The 24,854-nt window shown below is 41.0% G+C and overlaps 1 protein-coding gene across 5 annotated transcripts in view; it reads left to right on the forward strand.

Annotated features, from left to right (window-relative positions):
• TCF3 (transcription factor 3) overlaps positions 1–24,854 on the forward strand; it is a 186,473-nt gene that overhangs the window by 140,991 nt on the left and 20,628 nt on the right. For 2 of the 5 annotated variants that reach the window (XM_082272958.1, XM_082272959.1), the window contains exons 15-17: positions 9,219–9,345; positions 13,558–13,717; positions 14,318–14,559. In XM_082272958.1, coding sequence (XP_082129084.1) covers positions 9,219–9,345; positions 13,558–13,717; positions 14,318–14,559 — 529 coding nt within the window. Of the gene's footprint in view, positions 1–9,218; positions 9,346–13,557; positions 13,718–14,317; positions 14,560–18,826; positions 19,060–24,854 lie in introns of all 5 variants that reach the window. The other 3 variants (XM_082272960.1, XM_082272961.1, XM_082272962.1) reach the window with 3 other exon arrangements.

Below are 24,854 nucleotides of genomic sequence, written 5' to 3' on the forward strand. Positions count from 1 at the left end.
AGTGGCTTGACACAAGGAATGTAACAGTTGTAGCCCATGTCCTGGATACGTCTGTGTGTGGTGGCTCTTGAAGCACTGACACGAGCCATATGAGCTGTGAAAATGTGGAATAAACGCTCTCCAGGGGTAGTTCTGGCCAGCTCACTAGATTGCGTTAAAAAAGGTCTAGATTCTTTCCTAGGTGTACATAATATAACTGGGTACTAATATTTATAGGCAAGTTGATCCAGGGAATATCCCATTGCCTCTTGGGGGATCTGGAAGGCATGTTTTTCCCTGCTGTAGCAAATTGGATCATGCTTTGCTGGTTTTTTTTTTTGCCTTCCTCTGGATCAATTATGGGTATAGGTTTGTGTATATGGGATTGTATGGTTGGGTTTTCTTTACTGTTTTTTGTTTTTTATTGGTTAAGCCAGATAAGCTTGTGTCTTTTTTTCAACCAGACTATGTAACTCCACTTTCCATTAATATGCTTGGCTACAACACTCTTTTAAAAGCCAGCTTCCTGAGCAATGACCTTTTGTCACTTACCCTCCTTGTGGAGGGTGTCAGTGACTCTCTTCTGGACAACTGTGAAGTCAGCAGTGTTCCACATTGTGTGTAAGCTACTGAATAAGACTGAAACTATTTAACCACTTGCCTACTGGGAACTTAACCCCCTTCCTGCCCTGGCCAATTCTCAGCTTTCAGCGCTGTCGCACTTTGAATATAAACTGCGCGGTCATGCAACACTGTACCCAAATTAAATTTTTATAATTTTTTTCAAACAACAATAGCTTTCTTTTGGTGGTATTTAATCACTACTGGGGTTTTTATTTTTTGCTGAACAAACAAAAAAAGACTGAAAATTTAGAAGAAGAAAAAGTTTTTATAGTTTAAAAATTTTACAAAACGGTAATTTTTTTCCTGCTCTGATGGGTGGCACTGGTGGGTGGCGCTGAAGGGCAATAATAGGCAGCACTCCTGGGCACCGATGGGCACTGATAGGTGGCAATGATGGGCACTGGTAGGTTACACTTATGGGCAGCACTCATGATGGGACACTGATAGGTGGCACTGATGGGCACTGAAAGATGGCGCTGGTGGGCACTGGTAGGTGGCACTGGTGGGCACAGATGCCCTTCTCCTCATTGGGACCGATGTCCCTCTACAGGAGGGGCGATCAGCTTTTTTTTCTCAAACTGACAATGAGGAGAAAAAAAACAGCTGATCGCCGGCTGCTGTTTACGTCACCTGATCTGCTGTCACATGGTGACAGCTGATCAACGTGGTAAGGGACCCGGGACTGGCCCCTTGCTCCGATCTGTGATCCGCCGAATCTCGTAAACTCGCTGATTACAGAGCGAGCCACACGCGCTCCGCAGGCAGCTCATGCTCGGGAGGACGTATATGGACGCTCTCCCGGCAATTAAGGCCGTGCTGTAGCCATCTTTCGGCTATATCATGGACTGGAAGAGGAAACCTTTTATATTTCAATAGTTTTTATTGAATTTTTGCAAACAGAACAGAGTTTAAATAATGTACAGGATTACATAATGAACATAAAGAAATTACAGTACCACGGTCTTGTCGAAAAATATAACAATTGGTATACAAAGGAGGGTATAACCAAATCACGGCAACAGAGCATATAGACACATAACCAAATACCAGAAAAACTTGTGGGGTTACTCGAGCACATTTCAGGCCAACTAGATAGGAACATTTTGGGTCGGAAGCAGTCCCCCCAACCCAAGCACCCCTAATGGGATCCAACTGTGCCGAGGGGCTGGGCTGACCGCTCCAGCCATGCATTTAATAACACATTTTCAATACGGATATAGTGGCCTGATTGGTTACGCTATAATACTTACAGAACCCTGGGAATATTGTGCGTACCAGTCAAACCAGGAGCACCATTTGAGATAATTAGCGTAGGCCCTATTTTGGATTGTGCGTACATCTTTTCATATGTGCCAGGTGTGTGAACTAGTGTGATCACGTTTTCACTAGAGATTGGGTCCGACGATTTCCATCGGCGTGCAATCAACAGTTTTGTGGCAAGAAGAGTGTGGATGGCGATAGTGCGATGATTTTTAGGGATCTTATGGATCCCAATATGCAGAAGGGCTAGTTCTGGTGAGAGGACTATAGATAACCCAGTTAGTGTGGTGATTAGTGAGAGTACGTCATCCCACAGCGTGGTCAAGCGAGGGCAACCCCAAAGGACGTGGAGGAGGGAGCCATTACCCCCACATTGCCTCCAGCAAAGAGGGGAATTTGAAGGATCTATTTTGTGGGACAGGGATGGAGTGACATACCATCTAAGGTGACACTTCCAGAACAATTCCCATAGGTTGGCAGCGCGAGTTGCTTGGTAACTGAGGGATAGTGCTGATGTCCACTGAAGGACATCAAAGGAATCATTAAGGTCCCTTTCCCATGTCATGATCTGTGGAGATTTGTGAAAATGTGATTTGTTCTGTAGCAGTTGGTAAAATAGTGTGATACCTTTTGCCACGCGTGTTTGTCATCGTGAGATAGCACCATGCCTTTGTCGGTAAAGTGATATGTAGGCTAGGCGTGCGGAGTAGGCAATGTGATATACGGGAGAACTGAAAGTAATCAGAGTTTGGAAGTTGGAAGGAGTCTTGTAGACAAGAGAAGGGTTTAAGGACTGCTCCGTCGTATGTGGTTGTTAACCCCAAGTCCTGCCAAGAACTAGTGGACAGGTCGGGGATAAGCAGTGAGTGTGGAAAGAGCTATAGGGATCGACTTTGTTGGTTGGGCGACTAAAGAGGATGATGTGAAATGATAGAATGCCTTAGCTGTGGCTAAGATAGTGGGGGATACGTCTTTGGCAAGTGCTTTTAAGTTAGGTTTGCTATAGAGCCACGATAGAAGGTTGTGACCTCTCACTTGGGTGGCTTCGATGTTGGACCAAAGACAGGAGGTTAAGTTGCGTCAAAAGAGAGGCAAGATAATAATCTTTGCAGTCAATATACCCTGTACCCCCAACAGATCGATGTTTGATGAGAGTGGTGTGAGCCCACCTGGGTTTGGTGTTGTGCCAAACAAATGTCTTGATGATGTTGTGCAGTGAGGAGAAAAATGAGTTAGGCAGATGAATAGCAATTGACCTGAAAAGGTAGAGAAGTTGTGGGAGTCTGAGCATTTTGAATGCTGCCAGTCTACCCGACCAGGTGAGATACAGCTTAGAGATTCCTTCAAGTTTTTTGGAGTGAATGCAGTACTGGAGCGAAATTTGCCTGATACAATAGTGCTGTGTTGCCGGTCAGCTGGATTCCCAAGTACGGGATCGACTCGCTTGCCCACTTAAAGGGATAAAAACCTTGGAGATGGCTTTGCATCTCGGGGGGGGGGGGGGGGGGGATGTTAATGGCAAGTATGGAGGATTTGGACATATTTACCTTTTTATAAAGGGGCACACAGTTAAATTCTGTTAATAATGCGTTTACCTGAGCCAGGGAATTGACGGGGTTCGAGAGTAGGAGGATGATGTCATCCGCGAACAAACTGATTTTATGCTCCACCATACCCAGATGCATTCCATCGATGTGTATGTTGGCTCTAATACTTTCTTCTAGGGCCTCAATTAGCAAATTGAAGATCAGTGGCGACAGGGGGCACCCCTGCCTGGTACCATTCGTTATTTGGAAGGGTTTTGAGAGCATGACGGAGCAGTATATGTGGGCCGATGGATGGGAATACAATGCCATAATAGCCGATAAGATGTGGTCTCTAAATCAAAATTTTAGGAGAGCATTTTGGAGGTACAACCAATGAACTCTATCGAATGCCTTCTCTGCATCCAGGGATAGGAGCAGAGAAGGCATTCTGCGGAGCCCCGCACAGTGGATGATATTGACCATCCTGCACGTTGCAACCGATGTTTGTCTACCTTTCGTGAAGCCTGTTTGGTCAGGGTGGATCAAGGTGGGGAGCAAATCAATCGGTCGGTTCGCTACAACCTTGGCATAGATTTTAGCGTCGTGGTTGAGCAGGGAGATAGGTCGAAAGTTTTTTGCGGGTGGTTCGAATCTTTCCCTGGCTTCGGCAAAGCAATTCTCAGAGCTTCTAGCATATCGGGTGGAAATGAGGCAGAGGAGGCAGCTGCTTTAAAGATTCTGACCATATGGTCACTCAAGGTGACCTTGAATTGCTTGTAATATTCCCCTACGAATCCATCGGGACCCGGGGCTTTTTGTTTTGCAGCAAATCTATGACCTGCGAAATTTCACCTGCAGTGAAGGGGGCATTAGGCATTGACAGTTGTTCAGCATCTAGTGTGGGAAGTTTAATGGTGTCTAAGAATTTTTGTATAGAACTACTAACGGTTTGGGGTTTGCGTTTGGTCATCTTTGAGGTTGTACAGGTTACCGTAATACGTGCTGAGAGAGTCCGCAATGTCTTGTGGATTTGTCAACTTCTGATTAGAGATAGGGTGGTGTATAAATGGGATATTGGTTTTTACTCTATTCCCCTTCACATAATTGGCTAGAAGTTTGCTCGCTTTGTTACCATGTACATAAAAATGCATCTTTAGACGTCGCTGTGTTTTTTCAAAATTCTCAAGAAGCGCCATGCGTAAATCGAGTTTGTCTCAGGAGTTTGGATTTTAGGTCCAAACTCGGTGTTTGTTTAAATCGTCGTGGTTTGAATGGCCTCTATAATGCCTGAAATGCGCTGCCTCCTCTGCCTTTTTAATCCTGGCCCCCAACTGAATCGGCACCCCCCCGCATGAAAGCTTTGTGAGAAGCCCAAAGAATAAAAGGGTCTGATACCGAGTCTTTGTTCAACTGAAAGAATTCCTCCAATTTTAGACGGAGGTAGTTCAGGTCCAATTCTGATTGTAGCAAAGCAGGGTTTAGTCTCCATAGAGAGACCGGAGAAGAGAGAGGATTGTCCTCTATAACCAGGCATATTGGAGAGTGATCCAACCAGGTTGATGTAAGAATGGTCGGATGAGATTGTTTGAAGTGTCCACTGATCCGACAGGAATAAGTCTGTCCTGGAGTACGAGTTGTGACATGGTGAGAAGAATGTGAAGTCTCGTTCTTCTACGTGGTGGCATCTCCATATGTCAAACAATTGCGTGGATTGCAGAAATGGTTGTAGGGCAAGTTTCCCTCTCGCTTTGATTGGTCGAGTCAAGGCATGGGCCGGGGTGACGTTGAAGGAAGTCTCCGCACCAAATGACGGATCCTTTTTTTACTCGGGTTACCCTCTAATGCAATTTGCGCAGAAATTTTAATTGAGTATTGGGTGCGTAGACAGATATCAGAGTGTATTGTATATTGATGCTACAGATCAAGATGAGAAACCGCCCGTCAGGGTCCGCGGTGCAAGAGTCCAGTTTGAAATTGAGAGAGTTTTTGATGGCAATGAGTATTCCTCTTCTTTTGGCTGGGGAGTTTGCAGTGTATATTTTGTTGAAGTGTTTATCAGAGTACAGGGGAGGAAAGGAGGCATGAAAGTGAGTCTCTTGAGCGCAAAGTATATCACAATGCGTTTCTCTTGCCAATTTTCACAAGGAGGCTCTCTTGGCACGGTGATTTAGCCCATTAGTGTTGATAGATACTATTGTAATCGTAATGATCCCCGATGTAGCAGGTGACACAGACAGTGGTAGAGAGTATCAGTGGAGTAGGATGAACTGAGTGGGGAGGTGAAGACCGAGGGTGTAAGTGTAATCCGTGTAGTATGCGGTCTGAAATAGCGAGTGTTTTTTTGCCTTCTGAGCACCAAAGACGCGAAGTAGATAGGGCTGTGGCAGAGTATTAGTCAGAGAGCAACAGGAAGGGTAAACAGGGGAGTATCCTCTGAAGGCACAACCAGTGCAAGGATAGGTGTGGGATTAAAAGTTTATACGGCTGTAGAACTGTAGGTAGAACGGGCATAGTAGCTGTGAAGCTCCACTAGGCGTGTTCCTCTAGTGTGAGGGTTTCGGTTGTTGCGTTGTGGCATAGGAGGTTTTTGGGGTGATTGACCATAACCCCCTTTGTGAGACGCCGGGAGTCCAGGACAGGAATTATCCCCCAGGAGTGCAGGTGCTGGAGGCCTTCCTCAGCCGAGGATATGAGGTGTTTAACACCTTGGTAGGTGATCAAAAGCTTGGCCGGGTTGATCCATTGGTAAATGATCTTATGGTTGCAGAGTGCCTTTGTAATATTGTTTAATTGTCTGCGTTTTTGCAGGGTGTGCTGCGAGAGGTCTCAGTAGATTTGCAGGTGCGCATATGACTCAGGTAGGGGGCCCAGGGCTCTTGCCTTTTACATCAGCTGTTTTTTTACATGAAAAATGTATAGGAAGGATAACATCTCTAGGGATTGCGTCAGGTAAATGCGATGGCTTAGGGAGCCTATGGATTCTGTCAATCACTAATTCAATATTTTTGAGCTTTGGTAGCAGGGCTTTTATTCGGTTTTTGACATACGCTGGTAAATCTTGGGGTTGAACTTCCTCTGAGAGTCCCCTTATCTTTATATTGTTGCGACGAGCTCTGTCCTCCAGATCAGCAATCTTATCTCTAATCCATACGTGGTCTTGGACATGGTCAGATTGGGAGTCACTGACTTCATGTACAGCTTGGGCACAGGCATCCATCTTAGATTCCACCTGTGTGATTCTGTCATTCATGTGAGTGACCTTGTTTAATTTGTGTCATGAAAGACAGGATGTCAGATTGCAATGTGTGTCTCAGGGAAAGCATCATGTCCTTCAGGGCAGTGTCCATAATTGGTTGATTAGCGGTTGGGTATGATGCGATGGAGTCAGGCTGTGGAGCCCTGTCGTGCTTTTTGTCAGGCTCACCTCATGAGTGCCAGGCAGCAGGGGATCCATTCTCATCCTCGCCTTAGCAGGGGTCCTGGAGGTCGGGGTGTGTGGGGATGACTTTCCATCTTCCGATGGGTCGGATGACATCTCTATGGAAGCCTCCAGACCGGAGGAAGCAGCCTCAGGACGGGAGGTCTGATGCTGGATGGAGCTGCTATGCAAGGCATGTGTATCTTGGCCGCGCCGGTCCGCGGGTTGAAACAGGTATGCTGTCCTCTTTTGTGTCAGTCTCTCTTCCTTCCGCTTCGCCGACATGCCGCCGGTTGATTGGGGAGGCTGATGGGGTCACTTCTGTGGAGCGCTGATGAGTGGAGCTGTGGTAAAAGCCGATGGTGCCCGTTCTATTCCACAGAGCCTCAGAGCGGGGCGTCCATCTCTGTCTCCAGCCGGCGATGCCCCCAAGAGGAAACCTTTTAAAGGTGATTATTTATGGTTAATAAAATAGTAATAATCAGCGCAAACCATAACATTCAAATAATTCAAAAACCATACAAAATAGTGCACACAAGGCTGCAAACAATCAGTGCTAAACACAAAACACCAGTGACTAATCAATAAACAATATTGCTGCGTCAAGTGAAAAGATATCAATAAATGTGTCTAAATAACATAAATAAGATAACAACTCAATGTTAATAAATCAACTCTAATAGTGATTGCTAGTGATATTATTAGTCCCAATTAATAGTGAATCATAAAGATGAAATCAAAAAACAATCTTCATCTGTGATCACAAAATAGTGCTGCATGCTTCACTCCAGCGCTCCCAGTGGCTAGTGCAAGATAAGCAGCTCACCTTAGGACTAGACTCATGAGAGTCAAACACGCTTTGGGATGTAAGGATAACAGCCTGATGTCCCTTCCTTCACTGCCTCCAGCTATCACTCCGTATAGACCAGGAACCCGGTGTGTATAAAAGAGAAGATCTAATGCTCTCTTTTTTGCAAAAAGCTATTTATTTCCTCTTAAACAGATGCCATTACACTTACATTGGGATGCACTTAAAGCAGTGTGGGCTTCAAGCGTCACAAACCGCTCTCTGTACGTACACCTCCAAGAATCTACTTACTCCGATCAGGCTCCTCCCCCCATACGCGTTACATCAGAGACTTCATTCAGTACGGGGGAGGAGCCCGTTGATTCACTAGCTGCAAGTCCTAATCATCAATCATGTATCTATATAATGAGTTTAATTTTTTTAATTTAATTACTAAAATAATTTTTTTTGATATTCCACTTTTTAGCATCTACAGTACTAGAGCAGAAATATTGGGTTTGGAGGCACTGACTCTTTAATTTATACATTCTAAAATTCATATAGCAAATATATTTTTTTTATTTTTTTTTGCAACATTTCTAAGTTTAACCGGACCCTTCTCACTCTACCTGCCAAACTGATAATATCTCAGTGGTTTATCAAGCAATGACTACACTCTGGTCTTCTAAAGGTACATGCACACTGGGCTTAAAAGAAGTATAAGAAAAAAAGCTCATTTACAGACAAATTCCCCTATTTTGTGGGGACTTTTAAGGCACTTGAATTACAAAAATATGAGTGAGATGTGTAAATACAGAATTAATTGGTACATTAACATATAAAAAGGAGAGACCTGGCTAACTAGGCTACTATTACACCAACTGTAAAATGTATGAAAATATGATGAATCTTCCTCCACCCGATGTGTTTTGGAGAGTTCACCTCTCCCTCATAAGGGTAATGAGGAGTATCCTATAGTCAATCAAGTGGTGTAAGTAGACATGCCATGTTTCAGTTAAGAACAACGTTTGAAAGAATCTGTACTCTTGCCCATCATATTCTAGTGTGCAATATCATTGTTTCAGAGGCATAAAAGAGAACACCGCCTATATGGAGGGAGCAGGTAGGACTGAGGCCTTAGAGAGCCAACCCCTGGCTTTAATACAGGTCTGAAACATGTAATCCCCAATATGGATGATATAGCAGGCTTCTAGCTAGGGAGCCTCATAGGTGGTGATTGTGGTAAATCACCAGTTTTTTGAACACGGAGGATAAATGTCCAGTCCTCAAGTCTAGATTCCGAGCAAGGTACAGGCGTTTAGGAGTGTGTTTTTCTGCCAGAAAGCTCCTCTCAAAAAAAAAAAAAACACAATCCAGAAGGCTTTTTTTTTTTTTTTTTTTTTCTGCCTCTAAATGCTGAGTTTTAAATATGTCACTAAACATCCTAATGTGCAGGGACACACAGGATAACCTTGAGCTACTTCTACAAGCAAAACTCCTGTAGAAGCAGTGATTTTTAAGCCCAGTGTGCATGGACCCTGAATTTACAATTGTGTTAACAGAAGAAATGTAATTAAACGCTTAACATCATTTTGGAATTCTTTAACCAGCCTTGTTGTTTTAGGCTGCAAGTCAAGCAGAAGATGGGATACCAAATGCAACCAGTATGCTTCACAACTCCATCACGCTACCCATACAACAAGGATCTCTATCTGATCTTACAAGACAACCAGACAGCGGTACCTACAGCGGTAAGCATAAAAATCAAGATTATGAATTGATTAAACAAAAATATCCTATTCAATATCCTTTCTGGAGAAATTTGTCTCAAAATATACATTATATTACCAAAAGTATTGGGGTGCCTGCCTTTACACGCTCATGAACTTGAATGGCGTCCTAGTCCGTAGGATCCAATATTGAGTTGGCCCACCCTTTGCAGCTACAACAGCTTCAACTCTTCTGGGAAGGCTGTCCACAAGGTTTAGGAGTGTGTCTATGGGAATGTTTGACCATTCTTCCAGAAGCATTTGTGAGGCCAGGCACTGATGTAGATGAGAGGGCCTGGCTCGCAGTCTGCGCTCCAATTTATCCCAAAGGTGTTCAGTTGGGTTGAGGTCAGGACTCCGTGCAGGCCATTCAAGTTCCTACACCCCAAACTTGCTCATCCATGTCTTTATGGACCTTGATATCAGCCACTCCCTATTCAGTAGAAATCAGTCTGGGGGTGAGGTTGAGATGAGCTGCACTAGAAGCCCTAGGTCACAGGTTTCCAAGCTGTATTGCTTAACTGCATTAGAGAAAGGTCATTCGTCTAGCTCTGCTGTCTCAGGATTGAGTGGACAGAAATACAAAATGTATGGCAAGCGAAACTGCTCATGTGTATTTTAACTGTGTTTAGCAGTTACCCTGGAGCTGAGATTCAAGGGTTTGTGTAGGTGAGTAAAAGCAGTACACTTTTTTAGCATTCAACTTAAGATCCGGTTAAAATGCTTTTCCTGTGTTTCTGGTTTGCTTCTGCCCAGCATTTGACCTCTTTCGTGCTGCTTTTGCCCTCCCATTGACTTGTACCAAAAAGAAAAGCAGTTCTGATGCAAATGAGCCCATGTAAACATACTTTAAAATGAGCATCTTCACATAGGTTAACTCCTTGTGTTCCCTGAACTGCTCCTTCTCTAGGTTTTGTCTGATAACCTAATGGATATATAGCATTGCACATATTTATGTGATAAAGCCTGACTTTTTTTTATGCTATATACAGCTTACCACTCTGTCCGATTATGCCCAGCATTTGGGGAGGAGTGCTAGGAAAATAATGTAAAGATAAAATTCTAGGTATTTATTCAGAATTGGGCATTTTTGTTATAGGCCTGAAGTTGTGCTTTTTTCTTTTTTATTTATATATTCTCTAAGTTTTTTGTTATAGAACACAACAGGCCATGGGCAAGTCAAAACAAAAAAGAAAAAGGAAATTTAAAACCAATAATTGAAACCATGTCGTGGCAAAACCTGACAGATATGAAAATAGGCAAGTGTCCTTAGATTTCAAGAAATAGTATGGTGGAATTACACAAACTTATCTCCTTAAAGGAGTCGTAATTATCTGCTGCAATCATTTTCTTTGGACAATTAAGTCTTCAAACTGAAGTGTGCCCTAATCCAAGAAAAGAAAGGAGGAGCTGAAAAAAGAGCAAAGAAGAGGACAGACATGCCGAGACTGCCAGCCAGGCACCCAATGGGACCTTTAGTCCATTGTAAGGGGCTAAAGACTAATGTTTTGGCTTTAACCTGTAGTGCCCATCAAAAGACAATGTGTAATTTTATAAAATACTCACTTTTTGCTGGACCTGTATTCCTGAAGCACCTGGTATACATAGTTGGAGATTTAATCCCTACTTTTAAGATCTGGTGATCACAGCTTACAGTGAAAGATCTGGTAATCGGCTGATAACTATTGTGATTAGGTAGCTGAGGAACTTAAAACAGCCCTGCTACAATTTCTGAAAGCTAAAAACTAGCAGCTCCTTGCTAAACAAATAGTTTATACTTGCCTCACCCACTACCCATGCTGCCAAATTTTGCTGAAACGAAGAGAGGCGAGCTTTCTGAACTTGGCATCAAGCACAGTTCTGGGTTTTTCAGATGCCTAGCTTCTTCCTGCACTGTGTGGTTCCTTCCACCTGCCCCAATGGCACTACTGTGTCCTGGATGGCATAAGTAAATATAAATTGGTTAGGTAAGTATAAATGTAGTGATCCCCTGCTTAGTTGCGGCAACACCAATGTTGAGGGGCTTTTCTTTTTTTCTCCCACTGACTAATGACATAGAGGTATTTATTACTACTCCTGACTGACAACCAGCATAGCGGCATTTTCTACCCTCAATGACCGCTGTAGTAGTAGCATATTTTACTCCCACTGGCCACCGAACAGTCTGATGGACTGGGACCTGGCCTTTTATTTAAAAAGTTTATGGAACCCTGCTTTAATTATCTTAGTATTGACCTACTGCTATCTGTCAATAGGCCGCAATAAACTCATTATTAAAAAAACTTTTTGCAGAGATGTATAGAAGAGTAGATGCGTTCTCCTCTGATTTCTGTCAAACTCTGTTCAATTTTGTGTTGTGTTAACAGCATTTTTACTTTTTTTAATACTAATGATAAAAAATATGCTTGAGGAAGGTTTACAAGCTAACAAGGATGTCAGTAGCATCAAAGTCTCTGCTGTTCCAAGATGTACCTCAGGCAGGTGGTGCTTTCAGATCCAGACATTCCATGATCCTGACACATGCAATCCGTGTAAAAAAAAAAAAAAAAAAAAATCTGATTTACAAGTTAATGAATATCAAGAGCAAAAGCCTTGACATGTTTCATGCAATGCTTATTCATAAAGATGGTCCTTTGGAGAGCCTTCAGAGGGAGAGCTGTTACTAGTTACACACAAAACACCAGGGCCAGAAGGTTGTTTTGTGGGTAGTTTCACTACAGGGAAGAGACGGGAAGAAAACTTAGGGGGGAAAAGGATGGACAGGAAAGATACACGTTCTAACAAAATAAGGTGTAAAAATCTATTTGGAAGTCCTAGTTTCCTTACTTCTACAGCTATTTTGAGAGCATAACAGTGTTGACATTGTCTTGCAGAAGCAATGAGTGTTAAGGTTGATTGCCCCCTCGAAGAAGTAATTGTATGCAATTTCCGTTGTCAATTATGCTGCATTTAAAGTAGTTTTAAAGGATGGACATTTTGTTACTTTGATGCATTCTGTACATTAAGGTGAAAAAATGTGACACACACACACACCCCACCCCGATAGGACGTGGCTTTCTTTGGTGGCACACAGAGAAGAGGAGCACATAGCACTAGCAGGGGACACTGTGCAATACCGTTGCACAGAATAGGTAAGTATGAAATGTTTGTTATTTTAATAATAAAAAAAAAAAAAACTTTACAAATGCTTTGAGTGGCACACAACAGAAATGAATGTAAGAGATTGGAGTTCAGTAGGGAAATGATCAGTCCTTGTATAACTTGCAGACTAAGCTATGGGGAAGGATATTACAATACTCTAAAATTGTTGGTATTTCTTAAAGATTCAGTCCACCAGAAACTGATATTCAGTTTTTAGTAGATTTTCCACTTCTGTGTCTGCACACTGTTGTGGAAATTTTTTTAAGAGGGAAATAACTTCCCTATAACCAAGGATCCATAGTAGTCCTGTTTAATATATGCCTTGAGAATGCATGGTGTATTCACTACCTGGAAAATTATATTTGGATACTAAAATTACAAAGGACAGTAGGTTATAAATGTTGACTGATTTAACTTTGAACAATATTATGGCTTTCTTCCAGGTAATTTTTAAACTTTGGTCTAGATTACAAGCCTTTCATTTAGGATCCTCACAGATGTATGATGGGGCTACAATAGCCCTGGTTCACACTGAATGCAATTTTGAAATCATGGTACTTAAAGTAGCATGATTTCAAAGCCCAAGGTTAGTTCGTCGAGAGAGGTCTATGCAAGTCGCGCCTGAAATCACAATAAATAGTGCAGGAATTTCTATATATTTTTTTTTTTCAAATTGGTGCGGCACCTCAAAGTCAGTCTTACCAATTTGAACAGTTTCATTGCCAACAAGAGTGCGACTTGTCAAATCGCATTACAAGTCGCACCGGTGTGTGAACGGAGCCTAAGTGAATTTATGTTGAGTGTGACCAGGTTAATGATTATCATGGACGACGAGCTGTTTTTGGAAAGTTTCAGAGATTGCATACTTCCATAAGCTGTATGGTCAGCCTCCAGAAAATGTAATAACTAATATTCTAGTTTAACTGGTGTTTTGGAACAGGAGAGTGGACAAATGATAGCCTTGAATATCTTTAGGCATTTTGTTTTACACTGTATTGTGGTAAAGAAACATGAAGGTAATCTTTATCTTTTTTTTTTTTTTCCCCACCTCAGGACTCCCGGCTGTGGTCAGGGCGGTTGTATCATCTGTGGTATCAGACATTAAAAGGGAAAGTAAAGAAGACGAAGAGAATCGGTCAGTGGCTGATTTATCAGACGATGATAAGAAAGAGTCTAAACCACAGAGAAGCCGGACACGCTGCTCAGTGAACAGGTCTCATTAAGTGGGAGGGAAGCATGCACTCCAGGGTCAATGGCTACTATGAATGGGCATTTTTTCATGTAGCAGGAGCTGGCTTTAAAGAGACTACTATTTTGAAAAAGAAAACATTATAAACAAACAGTATTTTAAGTTCTGTATAATGCTTACCTATGCCACCTCTGTTGCACCCAATCTTTGCTATCTTGCAAAGCTAGAAGTGCCTATAAAAATGTTGGTATTATCCCTCTCCTCTCCCCCAATGCTGAAACATTGCTAGTGTCCCTTCAGAGCTATTAGTTATGTAATGGCCATAGAGTAGGACAGGCAGAGGCTCCTAGAAATGTAAGATGATGAACATTCTGTCAGCAGATACAGAACAAAGAGTGGCTGAAGCAGAAGTTGTTTTGGTAGCAAAATGTCTTACAATTTTTTTAAAGTTCCAGTGATAATCTGTAGGGTAGGACCACCACTAATGCATAGTATATTTGGCTTGCCAACAGATTTTTTTTTTTCCCCTTTAGCGCCCCATTTCCACCCCAAATTTCTCCTAATGTTCTATATATGTACCTATATAGATATACTTATCCTCTAAACTCCACCTCCCCTCCACAGTCAAGATGAAGATGATGAGGAAGATGATAACCTTCCTCCAGAACAAAAAGCTGAGCGTGAGAAGGAGAGGCGAGTGGCCAACAATGCCAGGGAACGACTTCGAGTCAGAGATATCAATGAAGCATTTAAAGAGCTGGGGCGGATGTGCCAGCTGCATCTTAACAGTGAGAAGCCACAGACCAAGCTCCTGATACTGCACCAGGCCGTCTCTGTCATCCTGAGCCTGGAGCAGCAAGTGCGAGGTGAGCGGGACCTGCTGCGAAGTGGTGGGGCATGGATCTGTCTGTCTATTCCTCCCTCCTCCTCTGCCCTCCACAAATGAGATATACATGCAGAGTACCCCTTCTAACTTGGTCTCCTGCTTTGGGGCATTGCATGTATACTCTCTTCTCCCATCCTTGCTTGCTAGTGTTTTGCATTCCCTTTCTTTATCCAGAAGGGACACATTTAGTTGATGTGTGGGTTGAAACACCACTGGTCTTGAGGAAAACAAAAATTGGATTGCTCCATTGGCTATTTTGAGGCAGCAGGTTTCCCTTTAGTGTACGAGAGAGATATGCCATTTAAAGGTCACACATTTTATTGTAAGAGGGGAGTTTGTCATAACTTCCTAAAATCCATTACTTCATACCCAATACAGTACAAATCCTTAGGTGGATGGAAACAAGTTATACTAACATTTTGCAGCTCTGATATGAGGATCCAGTAAACATGTTATTGTCAAAGAAGAGTTTATCTAGGACAGGCTACCTGAAATATCTTACCCAAAAATTCATACCTTAGCATACAGACCCTTAGATGGATGAAAATTATTTATGCTGACCTTTTACAACTCTGATGTGAGGATCGAGCAGAGTTCTTCCCCACCAAAAATCAGTAGTGTGAGCAGTAAGGGAGTAAAGTTACAAAAAAAAAACAGAGCTGAGCCCCATATATAGGGGTTACATGGGTAAGTATAATTTTACACATTGGCCTTCTGATATGCTCCACTTGAAACAAAATGAATAGTTTGGGTAAGGCTCTTCTTTAAGGTAGAGTGAGTGTGTAAAAAGTAGATGTTTTAACACGTGTTTGTAACTGGCTGTGCATGCTAAATCTACTCATTTTCAAAATAATGCATCCATTTCTGTGCAAACCCTTTCATCCATATCTAAATATTTTTGGTGAGGTTTATGGATATCACCTCTGCTGTTCCAACTGCCCGTTAAAATTAGTGGGTTCTGTGCTTTGCTCTTCTTGCATCAGTTCCTTTACACGTGTCTTTACAAGGCTTCATATTTCCTTTTCTGTGTCTTCTTATTCCCCATGCTACCATCTTTTATTTTCCACAGACAGTTCTCCAAACCCTACCTCCTCCAGTCCTTGCATCCTCTCCTCCCCTCCCACACACTGCCCAATTGGCTTTGCACTCCCTGCTCATTTAAAGTGGCAGCTGAGGGACCTGTGGGTCTGGTAGTGCTTCTGTTACATGCTGCACCAGCTCTGTACTCAATTGTATACAGATGCAGTATAATTTTAGATTTACTTTGAACTAATTGGCCTTTATTTTTTTGCTGTCAGAGTATATGTTCTAATAAGGATCATTTCTAAATTTTCATACTTGACAGGCATAAACCTCTTCTTGTAATCGCAAAGCTACTTTTGTTACTCCAATGTTAATTTTCACGTGGAGAACAAAATCTGATTTATATTGGAGCAATCATATTAATTAGTTAAAACATTTTTTTAGTTTTTCAGACTGAGAATCCTCATCGTAATGCTAAACTTTTTGATGGGGTGGTGGTGTGTGTGTGTGTATGTACAATAAATTAAAAATAGGTTTAAATCCTTCATTTAAAATTAATTTGGACACTGACTGAAGCATTTAGTCTTTCTTTATAGCGGTTCACTATTATACCTGTCGCTTGCTTTATATTTTGACTTCTATCCCCTTGCCAAAGAAACAACATTACTGTTATAGAAAATGACAGATATCAATAATAGAGGAATCCAAGCAAAGTTCTTTACACTTGACTTTCCTATCAGGAAAAAAAAAAAATATAAGCAGGTATACTGGCTGCTGTCTACCTTTTTTTTTTTTTTTGTTACTGGTTTTGCTGTTTTTGAACAGCCAGTCTGCTATTGTTTCAGGGTCACCCATACTATATTGTGGAGTTACTCTGAAATGTCACATTTTAACCAGCAGCTATTTACCTAAAGTCTTAAACTACTTCAGCTTGCAGGAACTCTGTATACTGTCAGAACAACTGTCTTGCCCAATAACAATGAGACATTTAGTGGTCTATGTATAAAAAGGTTGCTTAAAGTGTCATTAAACTGACATCATAAAAAAACTATAAATGGTGTATTACATGCTGTTTATACTAAGTCACAATGATATTTGTTTTCTGTATTCTGCAAAAAACCTGGTTGATCCTGCTGCTTTCGATCTACATTTTCTGTTACTGTCCCCAATTCAGCTAGGGATTTTGCAGCGGTGGTGGCAACTCCTGCACATGCTCAGTTTTCAGTGATTTTCTACACTGAGTATTTCCTCCCTATCGCGTCGGAGCAGCCCATGTGACTATAAAGTCTCACATGTGGGTGTATACATAGTGGTAAATGCCAGCCCACTCCCTCACTCATTCATGTCCACTAACCAGCTAAACACAATGGGGGCAAGATCTTAAATTAGATTGTAGATGTGACTGGCAGAAATCCACACCATATTGCCAAAAATAAAATGATTTGATTTCAAATATTGATTTGTATGACAATTTAAAACTGTTTATTGATATTATTTTTATACTGTATTGCAAAGGCTGTTTTTGAACATGTGACCAGCAGCAGAGGACTAGAAGCTCCTCCTGCTTATGTTTCCCTACAGACAGGCTGGGAAAGAGCTGGATCATGTGACAGCTGTATATTGACTAGAATAAATTACTTAAATTAAAATAATTACAGTGCCATCCTCCACATACAGAAATAAAAGGGACAATGTAAATTAAACCATGCGTGTTTAGTATCACTTTAACAAATGTGACACACACATCTGCTCCGCTCCAACAAAACTAGCTGTATTCTGTGTTGTATAATCTACGATTGTAACTGCCATCTAGTGGCCATAATGTGGTATTTGTTTTGACCTCCTTCAGGAAGAAAAAAGGAATTTCGGGCACTAGATGGAGCGTTTGATTCTGCAAGATATATCATACAAAGTATGGCAAGTTTTGCTGGATGTGTCTCACATTCATTCAGCAAACTTTTAATACATAGACTCTTTTTGTCTCACCCCAGTTTCTTAACTGGTGCCCACCTACTCTGCTTTGAAATGTCTTCGTTTGGGAAATGAATAAAGGCTTGCACTTAATTACGCAAGGCCTTAATTAAAAGTTCCCCAAAAATGTCCCCTGCTCCACATAGGAGCTGTAAATGTTTGAAACTGTTTTAACTAAAGAATACCCACCTTTGCGTTTTTGACCTTTAAATAGGGATGTGACCATTTTCCAAATGCCTAATGTGTTTGGGAATGTTTCATTTACATTCTGCAATTTCCAGCTACCATAATCAAAATTTTATTGCAGTATTGTGCCTCTATTCTGGCTTGCAATTAGTAGTAAAATATTAGTTACATGGCTCTGATCAATATATTTTCCCCAAAGAGCCTTTTAGACTAAGAATATATACAAATGTTTCTCGGCCATTATGGGAAGATACATTTTTTTAAAAAACATGATTCCTTGCAGAATGGTCAGGTATTTTGCAGCTATATAAATGGTTTAGAACCTCGGTTTTCTAAAATGTCTAGATTTAGGCCTAAAATACTGGCATTTTATATAGAAATAAGTATGCTCCTAGGTAGAGGTGTTGGATTCTTTTTATATTCAGGCAAAACAGAAGTAATTCCTTCTGCAATTAAAAATCTATTAAAAAAAACAAAAATGGGAACATGGGACAGTTTAGAGTTTTTCATCCATAGATCTCACAAGAAAGGCGTTCTTCTCAAATTTTTAGGTGATTAAATAATTGGGGAATGTGGCATTTGGCAATGTGTCCTTACATAAGTAAACTTTAACACGCTTTTCAATGTAGGCAAATCAAGTGAAATTCTATGTGCTAAACTTCCTAATTTTTCTTCTGTGATATTACATTACAAAGCCACCTTTTTGTTTGTTTTTTCAACTTGGATTTTTCTTTGTTGATATAGTAGATCTCTGAATTCTTGAATTGACTGAATTATAATAGGATAATCTTTACTGTAGTCCCTAAACTTCACTGTAGTAGAAGTGGAAGTTCTTTGATACCAAAACACATATACATGTATACGTAGGCATAGGTAGGACGGATTCAACAACTGAATTGAAAACACTTTGTTTTCTTGCCTGCATATAGAAAGAATATCAACAGCACTGCCTGTCTGAGTGTGTGTGGGTGTATGTGTCATTTGGCACCCCTGGTAATGAAAGGTTTATTGGGGCCCTGAGCTAACCCCTCCCCCCTTTAACCCTTCACTTTCCTGGGGTCCAACAGCGGAGGAAGCATTAAGGAGGAAAACCCTTTGGAGGACAAGGACACGCGAGATCGTGAGAGGAGGATGTCAAACAACGCGCGAGAAAGAGTGCGTGTCCGTGATATCAATGAGGCTTTCAAGGAGTTGGGCCGCATGGTGCAGATGCATTTAAAAGCAGACAAAGCCCAGACCAAGCTCATCATCCTACAACAGGCCGTGCAGGTCATTATGAGCCTGGAGCAGCAAGTGCGAGGTATCCTCCACTAAAATCCACAACTTCTATACTCCAGCTAATTTTTTTTCTTTTTCTTATTCTGAATCCATTTAACCTAGTCACTTTTCTACTTGACCCATCTTTCATAGTTACTGAATTACAGTAAAACAACTATACGCTACTACCTGTCCTACTAAGACATATTTTCTACTTATTTCAAAACACATCTCATAATCAGCAAACTGTAGCATCAAAGATGCAGCTTTTTAGGGTGGTTTCTATACACCATTTAAAAAAAAAAAATCTTTTTATCCATTGAGGGACACAGGAATGTAGAAATTCTTACATTTGGTTCATATGCTGCGGCCTACAGGTGCTTTGGGCACTTGCAAATAGAGAAATATTGAAGGCCTGCCCGCCTATATAACCCAGCCCCATGTCACCCCGCTTCTCCTCATTAAACCCCCTGGTGGGTGGGGCAAAATGAATCGGGGTGTGTGGTTTGGTGGAGGCATGTTTGCTGAGGCCACTCTTATTTTTTTTTTTTTTTTAGGATTTATTCACCTAGGCTGCGTGGGTGTAGCCATGATCCTTTCCTCTTTACATTTACTAACCCCCTGGATTTGTATTGGGACAGGCCTGCAGCCCATGTTCTGGGACACAGGGATATGATTTTACCTCTACTTTGAGCAGTGGCAAAAGCAATCAAAAAGATTGCTAACAAGCCTTCTCTGCTGAGAAAAATGTCTATCTATATTTTTGCTACTATATATTTATTTTTCTTTAATCAAGATACTGTTACATCATTGTTGTTTTTTCCTTCTATTGCCTAAAAAAAGTATTCTCTCTCCTCCTGAGAGAAATTTATCTTCGGTTAATGCTGAAACTCAGTATTCCTTTTCCCCAGAGGGCCGTCTGTTTGTCATCTAGGAAAAAGTGTCCACTGCTCCCTTCCATAGCACTGTTCTAACCCCTCAGTATCCTCCAAAGGCACTTGTACTTGTTAACAGTGGACTGCACTTCATGCCCTAGTGTTTTATTTTGGCATCCCCAATGTGGGACACCTAGGCAAACTTCCCTTAAAGGGTAACTCCACTTTTGTGGGAAAAAAAATAGGCATATACAAATGTAAAATCATTGCCATTAAATGGTATTGAGAATTACCTTTTCAATCTGCAGATGTAATTTTCTGTAAAATGCAATATGGCAGCCTGGAGGTGTTCTGTACACAGATGTACAGAATGCCCTCCAGAAATGTAATTTCCTGCTTGTGTGATAGCTTACTGATTTTCCTAAAAGTCTACACTGAGATAAAGGCAGATTTTGGGACTACCCTGCAACAAAAATGTTATTTTTGGTGAAATACAAATGGAAATCGCATCTAAAGGGATACAGACCCTGCAACTTTTCTTACTAGAACCCTGCAAGTGTAGCAGCTGACTGATAATTATGAAACCCCCATTAGATTTGCACTGCACTTGGACAAACCGCTATTTCTTCAGAATAACAAAAGGTAGAAATCTGCAAAAAGATTGTTAAAATCCTTGCAATGTACATAGATGACCCAAAGGTAAAAGTTTGTGTGTTTTTTTTTTTCCCCTCAACAAAAGTGGAGTTACTTTTTAAAGAGACAGTTTTCTAGGCTCTGATAGCCAGAATTTTTTTCGAAGAGCCCAGTTCCTGCATGTTTCCAGTGGTAGGAGCCTCATACATGTCTTGTGCTGGAAACTATTGATCTCCAGTAAATGAGACTAACTAGCTTACATTCTCTCTGAAGCACTCTGTACCCTCTGGTTTAGTGAAATCTTTCCTAGCAGTCAGGATAACTCTTCCTTGCCCACTAAGAGCCAGCGGGGTACTGGGGAACTTGTCCTGGTTTATCTTTTGGTCTTCCTTTGACCTCCCCCTTTGGTACTGGAGTATGTGGGAGTCTGAACTTGAGGTAAAACGTACAGGCGGTCCCTGTGGCTCTAATAGTCCCAGACGTGAACTCTCCACTGGGTACTAAACGGTGTGCATATAAATATACCCCACGTTATTGAAAACCCACCTCCAAATGAGTTTGCCATGTGGCCCTCTTAGAGGGCTTATGTGGGTTTAACATGAAGGTGGATTTTTATTGTATTTTAAAGATGTGCAATAAACTTCTGCGTTCCCCTCTTGTATGTCAATTTGAGTGATGTATGTGGAGCGTATGAAAAGCTACCATTAGCCTCTTGGAAATTGAGATAAATTGGAAGATTATCATACAAAATGCCTTGTCTGACAATCTTATTGATTTTAAGTTGTTACATTGAAAGGGGAGTGCATTACCATTGGGGTGAGAATAGAGTGAAGCAAGTATGGACAAGGGAAAACATTACCTGGGCTTATTGTAAACGAAGGCTACACTGAAAATTACTTTATTTTTGTACATTTATATATTATTGGACTTTTGTTCACAGTTTGGCAATATTTGCACTTAGATTTTTTTTTCTGCACGTTTTATATAAACTTTGTTATAAGGTTTTATAGAATGTGTTATAAGGTTTTATAGAATATGCATTATATAATATGCATTTACAAAAGTGAGTATTAGTTTAGTTAATATTGAACAAGGTTGCATTTATGTTTGCACATAGGGGAATTATTTATTGCATGTATGTTGAAGTGGTTGTAAATCCTCACATATACCCTGTGAAGTGAACAGCCTCAGATGATACACAGATGAAACAAATCCTCCTACATATGTTTTACTTGATTATCTGCAGTCTTCTCTTCCCTACACCCCTTCAAGAGGGCAGAAAAGTGTTAAAATTTTTCTTTATCTGTCGGGAGCACAGAAGAGGGGGCAGAGAGGCTGCAGCAACTGTGTGAGAGCTGGTTGGAGGAAAGGAACACCCCCCCCCCCTCCACACAGCAGAAGAACTGTGTTCTGAATAGACAAGCTGTGTGCTGACCTCTCCCTCTCAACATAAATGTATCTCATGTGTCCAGAAAACTTCTTAGAAGTGACTCATGCTGATAACCGAGGCGCGAAGCACCAGAGAAAAATGGCACTTAGAGCTTTGGAGAGAGATACTACAGATATGTGCTTTGCTCAGATTCAATGACTGAGGTTTACAACCACTTTAAATTTTGCTTACATTTTGTGGAGTATATTTAATTGCACACTTTTTCATATTTTTTGTGCACTTTTGTATTCATGGGTTTTTAGCTTTTAGGTATATTATTCTAGCACAAATTTTCTTTGGTTTATATCAGCTTGGCACCCTAAACCCTTTACCACTGAGCAAGATTCGTGAGTTTGCCCAGTGATGGGGCGAGTGCCTTGGTCTCCTCGTTACTTTATGTAGGAGGATGTTTTTCTTAACATCCGGGTTCTCTTTGCAGGCTTCATTTTGCATTCAGGGCAATTCTGTGCACTCGGGTGTGCTTTTTCCTGCATGGTAGGATGAAATTATTCACCAGAAGGCTTGGTGCACTTTGAAGCCCTCCAACTATGGCCGATTTATTATTCAGCAGGGGAAGTTCCTTGACATATCTCCTCCACCCCCCCCCCCCCCCCCTGTCTTTAAGCAGGTATTGTTCTTAGTTTTTTTTTTTTGTGTGTTTTTTTTTTTTTTTTAAAGTTTCTCCCCCTTGCTTCACAGCTGTTGACTCTTCACTGAGTTGGGAGTGGGTCAGAGGACCTATAGTTCCAGGTCTCAGATATGCAGACAAATAGATTTTTTTTCTCCGTCAGCTTCTAGTGACACCATCTGACCTTGTGGATTGTTTGGTTTGCCCTTCTGTTTTGTGTTTTTTCTGCAACAGTGGGTGGTTGGCTTTCCACTAATTTGGTAGGAGAAACTTTTTGCGCTCTTTTCCATTAACCTTTTTGAATGAAGGTGCTTTTATGGGGTTGTCTCAAACTCCCAAGGTCCATGAACATTATTGTGCTTTATTTTGATTTTCTTGTACAAGATTGGATGACTGTCTTAGCCATCCCTTAGCCTTTCTTCCCTGATGCCCAGAGTTTGAAGTGTGAGGCTTAGTATTTTTTTCATTCCAGGACCAGCTGGTTTTCCATTGTGGCCCTGTTGTCCAGTTATCCCTTGAGGATCTGTTTTGAGGCTGGAAATCATCCCAGTGTTTCCCTTGTTGACACATTTTTGTTAATATGTTCTCCCTGTTCAGGTAGTTAAAGGCTTCTGTTGGTGGTTGCTTTGGCTCATAGCGTTTACTAGTGTGCGGTGATTCCGGACAATCCTCTGTGACCTCCCCTGGGTCAATAGCAGTTCCTCTGTCTGTTAGGGAACTTCACCTCTAATGGTTTAGATTGAAGCATTGGCTCACCTAATTGTTGCTGACAGCTCCTGCTGGACTGCTTTTGGACATTCCAAATGTCTAAGAATTTCTGCATTCCTCAGTCGTTCAATGGGCGACAAAAAAAGATTTTTGTACTTGACATAAAATCTTTTTTGAAGATCTTTTTTTTTTTTTTTTTTTGATGCTATACCCTAATGTCTAAGAACTTCTACATCCCAGTGTCCTTCAGTGGACTCAAGAAAACGATTTTACAGTAAGTACAAAAAACTTATTTTGCAATCCAGAGGATTCTGATATGAGGGCAGTGTTTACTCTCAGTTGTTTAAACTTTATAGAGTTTTTTTACTAACGGTTTCAGATAGCTATGAAAAATATAGCTATAGAATTCTAATATCCTTATATAGCAGTATCAAAGTAAACTTGTCAAGAAGAAGAATATGAGAAAAATAAACGATACAATTTACCTTAAACTCTTATGTATAGCTTATTAGTTTTATACTGGGACAAGACACAACAGGAAGGTATGAGAAAATCTGACAAGGGGTTTAACCTCAACTTTGTGTAGACAGTTGTCATTTGAGCATGTGTTTCCTGTTGGAGGATTTGCTCTCCTAGTGATGACTGTAAAATTTTGGATTTTTCATCACTTTCTGCCTCATTAAAGTTTTTAAGAGCAAAATGTGAATCTATGCAGTGGGGGGACACAGCAATTAAAACTTGATAGTTCTTACTGCTCTTCACTGTATCCAAAACAAAAACAATTTGGCTATACATTCGTTGAAAACTACATGTTAAAATGAATTGTGCATCAAGAGCTACAGGCAGCAGAAATATGCAAATCTGGACTCTATTACTTACCCAGTACAGGGGTTTGGGAGACAGATGCAATGAGCATTATTAGAGGCATCAAACTTTGTTATATACGTTTTTCCACTAAGGTGCTGTGGTCATGTCCTCCGTTTAAAATATTGACATTCTGTAATCCAGAGCATAAACCATCCCACAAAATCACATTACTTGGCTTTCACATTCACTCACCTATCCTACCAATAGTCCAAGTACTATAGCTTTTATTTTTTTCATTCCTATACCAGTAACCTTTTAAACTGAAGGGCCAATTAATATTAAAATACAAGCATTGCTGCTGATATATTTGCTGTGGCCATTGCATGCTACAAAACGGCTGATTGCAATGTCCTTCAAACAGAACAGAAAAATCTTTGTGTAGTTATATTTACTATACCCCTCCTCCTTATGTTCCCATTTCTGGTACCTTTGGGCCACCTCAAGTGCATTCCTATGTATTTTACAAAATGTGTTTAATGGCTCTTTCATAGCAGCTTACTTGTATTTTAGAGTTGATGGTCCAGTTAACCTTTCTGTCACCTACGTCTTGCAAAGCTTTGCTTTTTCTTTCTGTACTTTTTTGTTGCTTTTTTCATTCTATAAAGAAACATTCTACAGCTGATATTCTTTTATCCTGGTACCCAACTGACTAACTATTGACCTAAGTGTGTGTGTTACATTGTCATATTTTGCCAGTT

Source organism: Pelophylax lessonae (genome assembly GCF_965119305.1).
Source record: "Pelophylax lessonae genome assembly, chromosome: 1".
Taxonomy (NCBI): Eukaryota; Metazoa; Chordata; class Amphibia; order Anura; family Ranidae; genus Pelophylax; species Pelophylax lessonae.